General features: G+C 39.2%; 1 protein-coding gene across 2 annotated transcripts in view; it reads right to left on the bottom strand.

The window, feature by feature from the left end:
* tesk2 (testis associated actin remodelling kinase 2) overlaps positions 1 to 8704 on the bottom strand; it is a 31754-nt gene that overhangs the window by 7951 nt on the left and 15099 nt on the right. For both annotated transcript variants that reach the window (XM_014013009.1, XM_014013010.1), the window contains exons 5-9: positions 8468 to 8516; positions 2725 to 2871; positions 1518 to 1600; positions 429 to 513; positions 236 to 319 (exon numbers count right to left, since the gene is read on the bottom strand). In XM_014013009.1, coding sequence (XP_013868463.1) covers positions 236 to 319; positions 429 to 513; positions 1518 to 1600; positions 2725 to 2871; positions 8468 to 8516 — 448 coding nt within the window. The remainder of the gene's footprint in view (positions 1 to 235; positions 320 to 428; positions 514 to 1517; positions 1601 to 2724; positions 2872 to 8467; positions 8517 to 8704) is intronic.

Below are 8704 nucleotides of genomic sequence, written 5' to 3'. Positions count from 1 at the left end.
GCTCTGGACTGAAATAAAAAATAAAAACAGTTAAAAAATAAAAATATAATAAAAATCAAGGAAAATTAGTTCATTTTTTTACACTTGTTTACAATAATGATCTTGACCCATAACTTTATAAATAAACTAAAACGTTCTCCTCCCACTCAGAGAGGCCAGAGTTGAAGACAACCATTAAAACACTTTAGCATCCCTCTCCTGTTCTGTGTGAGTTTAATCTAAATAGCAGTTTTACCTCTGTGCGAGGCAGGAAGTCAGGATCAGCCTGGATCCTGGCGATGATTTCACACAGGATTATTCCGTAGGAGAACACGTCCGCCTGGAAATCAACAAAACGAGACCAAAAACAGAAAAATATCCACTTTATTTGTGAACCGCATCACTCAACACGACCTGATTATGTGAAATAATCCATGATGGGACKTTACCTTCTCGTTGTAGGGCTCATCCCTCAGGACCTCCGGAGCCATCCAGAAAGGAGAACCCACCACCGACAGCTTCTCTCCTTCAGCACTAAAAACACATTACAATTAAAACCAGTTATTTTTGTGACTTTAAGCTGCTCAACAACAAAACCTTAATGCAAATATGAACATTTAAAAAGCTAAACAATGTTACGGTTTCTTTCCCCAAATTTGTTTGGATTTGTTGAATCAGAAACGTATATATTTAGTCAATAGTTGTATTCATGACTATTTACACACAATTATGTGCAGAATTTGACAATTTATTAAACTACAGTTTGTTCCTTAAGSCCCCCCTCCTCCTCGTTTTTGCTACTGCAGAACAGAAAAATGAATAAAACCTGCGCTTATCAGATCCTCCTGCCGTCAAAAGCAGAAAATGTGAGCGGCAGAGGTGGCTTTAATGTCAGCACCTGACCTCTGTGATAATAAATAACCCTGAGATGATGAAGAGGAGGAGGAGGAGGAGGAGGAATGAATCAAAGTGAGTTTGCTAAAAAAGCAAAAGCTTAAAAAATAAAGATGACACGAACATAAACATGGCATTTAATTATTAATATTTAATCCTGACATCCAAAGGATGTCATATTATTAACTCTGACGGTCACACCCAGTAACTAAACTACAGAAAGCTTTTTCTYATAAGAGGGATCAAATGAATTGTAGCCACAAGGGGGAGGATGAACCTTAAAAAAACAGATATTACACATCAAAACAGAAAGATCAAAACAGTTTGACTCACAGGTTTTTTTATCTGGTTTTATGGGAAAGATCAGAACTAAAATCTGAACCCTAACTGTGTTTTAAAAGGATTCCCCGTAACGTAAGGAATAAATGTCTGACAAAGAAAACAAAGCTACTGATTCATAAAAATGAGTTTTTGTGAAAGATTTCAGGTAAACATTAAGAGTCAGTGGTTATGAGTCAGTCAAACATGTTTCTGTTGAAGTCATCTTCTTATTTTACTACCACAAACAAAATTCAAGCCCTTGGGTTTTTTGTTTTATTTTATTATTTATGTATGTATTTTTACTGAGACTGCAGATTTCTTACAGATTAGCGGGGATCTTCTCAGCCAGGCCGAAGTCTCCCACCACTGCCGTGTAGCCGTTGTCGTCACATTTGATTAAGCAGTTCTGTAAACAGAAAAAACCCCACAAATGGTCGATTGAGGAATGTCGCAACACAGACAGGTTTATAAACGACCCGTTCCGCGGCTTTGCGCCGTCAGCCGAGCCTGCAACTTCCTATTTAGAGTCATTATCAGTGTGGTGTGAATCACTGTACAAGTTCAACCTCTTCCGCTTCACGTTTTTTTTTTTAGAAAAAGCGTGGCGATAATCTGCAGCTGTAAATGCATTCCTGAGGACGCTCTGAGCGAAACGTTAAAGTTCTGTGTGGTTKTTTGCAACACATGAACCCACAACTGTGTTATTTGATGAGGAAAATCAAAACGTTTCTGCAGCACCTGCATCACCATCCAYTCTTATCATCAGGGAACTGAGGGAAGTTAAAACGCCTCTAAAATGATATGAGGAAGTGTTCTGAGKATATTTAATGACTTTACAGCAGAGCATCTCTGTTTTCTCATGGTGCCAAACATCAGTGATGTTTCTATAATAATTAGCTACATTTATATATTTCAAAATACTGTTTAACATTTTTAGCTTCCATCTAACTCTTCAAAACAAGAATTTCAGTATTATTTCAATGGAAAATATAATATAAAGTAAAATAAGTTGACAGATTTCCTTTTATTATAGCAATAATAAAAAGAAAGAACTGCTGTATAAGATGTAGTAAGGTTAATATGTTAATAAAGAACACATAACGTCACRTTTGGCAGCAATAACTTGGAGCAATCAGCCTCTTTGTTGCCTCATCAGTCTCTCTTTSATGTGAAAGAACTCTGGCTCACAGCGTCGCTTCGGTTCATTCAGGTTTGTGTMGAACTTTCACCACATCTGGTTWRGGTCTGGACTTCGACAGAGCCATTRGCTTACAAGACTTTATTATTTCAGTTGGATTAGATGCCCACTGTCAGGCGGACGGCCTCATTTTAATCTAAAGTAGAATATTTAGAAAACAAAAAACAAAAAAAAAGTTCCTGGTTGATTCGTTGACCACGAAGTGCCCAGATCCTGTAGCTAAAACAAGCCGAACCCATCAGCTCTCCACCACAGGAGGGTTTTGTGTCGATACATAAGTCAATTTAATAACTCCAGTGTCTCCWCTTAACGACCAATTAGCTTGAACTAACCTTGGAGGTGAGGTCCCGGTGGAATATTCCTTTGGCGTGCAGGTAAGCCACGCCGCTGGCGATATCGCAGGCTAGCTTCACCCTCATGGGCCAGCTCAGGTGTTTGTTGCTGTCTAGAAGCTGCTCCAGGTTTCCACCATTGATGTACTACAGAAAGGAAAAAACACATATCAAGACTGGTGAGCACAATCAACATTTTCACAATTTAAAGAGGAACACGCTTATAACTGTGCAGATGTAGAAAATCAATTAATGTTTTAAATAAGATTTGAGCTCTGGTGATTCTTGGCGTGTACGGAACTGAATGGTTTTACTGATTAATTTTAAAATCTATGAAACCGAGCAAAACAACAGGTTTTGAGAGACTGAACAGTTGGCTGGTTTAACCACAGAAAAGCAGGCAGCCCGTCTGTCAGCCGAGTGTGACGCTGTGAAAACAATGTGATGAAATCCGTCCCGTAGCGTGCAGTGAGGCTCGTAAAACAGAGCTTTCTCATTCATGAACACACCGTCTGGCTAAAGAATGAAAAGCAAAGACAGCCAATAAGATCAGTGGGTTCGTCACTTCGTCAGCTTTGATCCTTAAGAACTTGTCTAACCTTCCTGCTGGCGTGCAAACACGCTAACGCACTAATCYCATGTCACAGATCATGAGCAGCAGTAGCTGACTAAGAGAATGAAGCGACGGTCGGGTTTAGCGGCGGTTATTGGTATGACTGACGGGCACAGAATTAGAGCAAAGGGTCAGCAGCAGGTGGTGCTGGGAGCTGAGGGCTCTGAAGTCTTTACTTCCTCTTAAAATAGACTTAAATGTGGCAGKTTTATTAACATTTGGCAGGTAATCTACGAGAGGCTTGCTTCCAAAGGACAATTTCAAAATAAAAGTGATTTAAAGAATCTGCTTTGAAAACCAAAATGATGCTAAACAGACCTCAACATGTTGAGCCCAAAACGCAATGAATAAATCACACATTTTTCTCTAGGATGGGAAATATCTCCAGGCTGAAATTCATCAAGCATACACTGAGGGAGTGGTTCCCAAAGTTGGGGTCGGGACCCACAGTGGGGTCCTGAAACATCAAGGTGGGGTCCTGAAAATATTTTCTGAATTAATTACACTAAAAAAGGACAACTAACAACATTTTTTGCATTTGTTGTTACAAAATACTAACATTAGTGTACTTAAAATGGACAAAAATAATGTAATAAATAATGTTACAATGCTCTAGTTTATTTGATGTGAAAACAATTCATCAACCGACAACAGCTGGGGGCACAGGTCTCTGATGCTTTTATTTTGTGGGTCAWAAGCTGAAAAGTTTGGKAACCACTGCACTAAGGTCACCAAAAAACATCTTTCTTTGTACATCTTTGCACAAAGAACAGCACTAATCAAAATAACCACCTCAAATGTTTTAATCAATGTCGACAAATGACCAACAGGCGATACTTTGATTGAAGATGAAGAAAACTGGGTCTTAATAACACTTCTGTCACTCAGCTTTAACTGTATTTTTACTAAATTTCCTCATCTCGTGGTACTAGAGTAAATTCATGCACTTTTACACCACTTTATAAATCAAATATCATTGCATCACATGCTACAAAAATAGTAAAAATACATTACAACAACTATGTCCTGATGGATCTCAATAATCCAGGCAGAAAAATCTAAAAAAAATCTGAGCAGGTCATCTGGACAGGTTCTTCCAACAACTATGTATAATCAAAATAAAATTTATTGGCATTTTTTAAGATAGTGAGGCAGAATTGGAACTGTTCCAACAGTTTAATGACTTGACGATAAAAAAATAATAATAAAAAGTCTGGTCATTGGCTAAAGCAGTGTTTTTTTCAACCCTGGTCTTCAAGGCACACTGCCCTGCATGTTTTACAGGTTTCCCTGCTTTGACACACCTGATTCAGATGGTTGTAGTTTTAAAAAAAGCTTGTTAATTGAAAAACACTGGACTAAAACTGTTGAGCAACGTCAAATACACAAAATTCTATTGGATTCAAGATGTCAGAAGATTACTGCTGAGTAGTCCAGGAGCTTAGAATCTGCTGTCAGCTCACACAAACTAATCCAACTTCAACAAACTAAACGGAGCATATTTCACCGTCTCGCTGACACAAACCAGGTCTGGTTTAAAAAAGAAAGATAATTTGAACGCACCTGCTGTGTCAAATAAAAGWTGTATTCAAAAAGCCTCTTATCCAGGCACGGCCTTGTTTGTCCAGGATTTTACTTCAACCCACTTCATTGAGTTGCTGATACACCTCAGTAATCGCTCAGCTCCCGCTCGGGAAGTACAAGAACCTCACCACGACGGTGTCTAAYGCAGGCAGCGAAAGGAAATAAGAAACATATGCCAGGTCGTATAAATGTGCGAGTCCCTCTGCTGCACTGTCTGTGATTCAGGCTAAAACCCCTGAGGTTAAAAAAAATAAAAAACTGGAACAAAGAATCCTTGTTTGCTACTGAAAGCAGCTTCAAACAGTAGAATAATCCCGCCGTGGGTCATGACTCACTGTTTGCCCTGAATGTAACTGCGGTGGCAAGATGCATTAAAGTGAAGCTCAGCACGAGCAGAACAAGGCCCCATTCCTCAGATCATTTTACCTCTCCAGAGCCCTCCAGTGATAACCGCCATGTGTAAATGCAATCAGTTTGTAATGCTAAACACTCGTGTGTTGAAGTGCTTTCAGTCAGTGCTTACTGTTAGTTACTCCAGTTACTCTGGTAGTTCTTCGCAATAACATAATAAAAAAAAAAGCTCTGCAGTAACTTTATTCCAAGCTTCCTGTTATCACAGAGTCATGACGGGGGTCAGGTAGCAAAACGAGTTTGTTGGTACGACGACAAGATCTGTTTTCACTGCAGCGGGAGAACAAAACCCGCCGCAGCATCCATGCATATTCATACTGTACGCGTCTCAATGGGCTGATTCACTCACTCTACAACGCCGCGTCTATTTGTGGTTCAATGTGTGTAAACGTCTCAAGATGTACACTCGTACGCAATGGGAAAAAAAGCTGCTGTCTGTTTTAGCTGAAACTACAATAAGCCCATTCACCGTGCAGCACAACAGTGTAATTAGAAACATGTGTGCGACTCTGGGAGCATCTTTAACTGCGAGCCACTTCTTCCAGGACGAAGCCCTCCGACATCTTCAAAATGGATTTTAAAATGTCACCTGAACCAGGGGTCTGCAACCTTTACAACCAAAAGAACAGTTTCTGCTCCACGGCTGAAAGATAAAATGTGTCCGGAKCCACAAAACGTGCTACAACTGGGATTATCAACTGGTGGCCAGTGGGCCGCTTTGAGTGTTGAAGAGGGGCTTTTCCAGCCTGTGTGGGTGACCTTGTAAAACTTTCCACTAGTGCCACTTAGTGTAGTGTCGGTACGGTCAGTGTCGGAACGGGTCAGTTCGGGTGCTTTTCCATTGACGTTCCAGTGGGTGTGTTTTTGACGGTTGGTGGAGGTGGTTTTTAGGATTTTTGAAAAAAAAGTTAATGGGCAAAATGAGAGCTGGAAACACATTTGATGAATAAMTTTTGAAATTTTAAAAATTTGTAAAAATTTCTAATTAAAATTGGATTGTATCACGACTAATGTCACTGCTACTATTGAAAAAGCGGCTCCTTGAGTTGTTCTTGTAAAGGCAGCGACACAACCGGTGGCTCCACCCCATAGCCAATCAGTGACGAACTGTGTTCTGATGTCACATTTCGGTGTCAACAGGGGCCGCTTGGAACCACAACAAAGTAGGTACTTAAAAAAGTGCCGGTTCCATGAATCTGGCCTAATGGAAATGGCTTGGAACCGTACCAAACCGTGCCGACACTACACTAAGTGGCACTAGTGGAAAAACGTTTACAATAGTTTTGACACTTTAGGCAAAAAAAAAAAAAAAACCCATATTCATGTAAACAAGGAAAATACTGTGTAGAGTTGATAACAAATTGAATTGAAAACTACATCTGAAGTATGCAGGCTTTTATTTTTYCTAATTCTTACGATTATCTCGTCTAGTTTTAAAGGTTTTTAAAGGTAGCTCTAATGAATTTGAGAGAAAGGTTCTACTTTAAGTCTGGGAGTTGCATTACTGAAGTGGCCAACAGGCTACTAGCACCATCTAATCAACATGTTTCCCTCTTTGCATTAGTAGCATTAATCACATATTTTCAAACAATTTGACAGGAAAACTGCTAAAACTAGTCTATTTCTGTTGTGAGTATAAAACCCCAAAAATGTAATCCTACGTTAGCGTTGGTCAAAGCTTCAAAGAGCCGCTGTAGAGGGACCAAAGGGCCGCATGTGGTCCCAGAGCCACAGGTTGCAGACCCCTGAACTAAACTATATTAAATTATTTCAAGCTACTGACTAAACAGGTAATATGTGTGTGTATTTATACACATATACGTGAGTGTCTGTGTGTTTTTCTCTGGTTATCTGTGAGTACATCAATGACTCAACATTTCAAGTACAGTTACAGTATGCAATTAATACCTGTTCTCCATTCTGGTTCTGACACATGTATACAGTAAATACTTWTTTATAATGTGACAGAATGACAGCCACATTTACACATTTAAAGGCCTTTTTCATTGCCTTGTTGATATTGCTATAGGACAGGGTTATTCAAGTGGCGGACTGAGGGCCACGTCCGGCTCACGAGTGACCAAAGTTTGGCCTGCTAATTGGTTTATTCATCTCTTAAGCCCAAACCCCAGGTTTTCTACTTTAAATACCATAAGTTGTTTTAGTTAGATGTGTGGTATCTACAGAAATGTCAGAATCTTGGCTAGAAGCTGGAAAAAATAATTTCTATGAACATCCAAGACGATTAAAACAAGCAGTTGAAAATAAATCTACGAAAGTGAAAATAAAATTGGTTTAAAAATTTGGCAAGTCAGAGATGTCAAAATGATATTTGTGTTAACAAGGAGGTATAATGTGTTGTTTTTGTTTTTGATATTGTTATTTTATCACTACATTTTTTTACATTATTACATTATTAACTATTTCAAAGGTAACAGATGTTTGTAATACTTGGTTTATTAACATAATGACTAACTGCTGGATGTTCGGCCCCTGAGCTGTTTGTCTGCAGTAACTGTGGCCTCCAGAGTAATTTAGTTGAATACCCTGCTTTTGGATGTTTGGAAAAAAGCAAAATGAAGCAAACTCAAACTATTTTTTATAAGTGACAGTAGGAGCAGTAATTTATTATAAGAAAAAGCTAAACATATTCTGCTTTATCCCTTAAATCTTTTATTCATCTTGATAAAAGTTAACTTGAACATAATCTCTGCCTCTTTTTTGTCATTTATACAGAATAAAACAAGTTTCCATCAGGAGAGAAGTACTAGTTGAACCGCTGCTCTCTGTGACCTCACTGGTTTGTGCTTAACTAGTTAGGAAACCTCCTGTATTAAATACCTTCTGTATCTCTTACACACACACAGCCAAGTTGTTATGTACACTAAGGACATTCAGTCCCCTCTGGTTTTCCACAATTACAGGCATTTGTGCCGGAGTGTTGTGTTCGTGGATGACATGATGTTTGCCTAAAAATAGGAACACAGCATAAACTGCGCTGAAGTGTGTAGACATAACAGTGAGAGCGTAAGTGTGTCGCTGCTGCGCTTTTTATTAGTGGAGACATTTTTAATCCGAGCTATCGTTAACTTGTTCTAAGCTTTAATGGGAAACAGTTTGTGCGCAGTGTCTCACCTCTGTCAGAGCGTGAAGCTGCCCCTCGTGGACGCACACTCCCTTAAACCTAGAAAAAAAAACATTAAAAGACATGCAAAACCAGACGTTAAATTTTCATCAGATGAAACCACAGTTTGGACACACAACAGGACGACATCGGAGAGAATTTGACTGGAAACAAATTAGGTAAAGCCGAGAGAAAGTGCAGGGAGATGATGTTTTGCCCGTGTGTGTGTGTGTGTGTGTGTGTGTGTG

The sequence above is a fragment of the Austrofundulus limnaeus genome, unplaced genomic scaffold (assembly GCF_001266775.1).
Source record: "Austrofundulus limnaeus strain Quisiro unplaced genomic scaffold, Austrofundulus_limnaeus-1.0 Scaffold97, whole genome shotgun sequence".
In the NCBI taxonomy this organism is placed as follows: Eukaryota; Metazoa; Chordata; class Actinopteri; order Cyprinodontiformes; family Rivulidae; genus Austrofundulus; species Austrofundulus limnaeus.
This window is presented reverse-complemented; position numbering and strand designations above follow the sequence as displayed.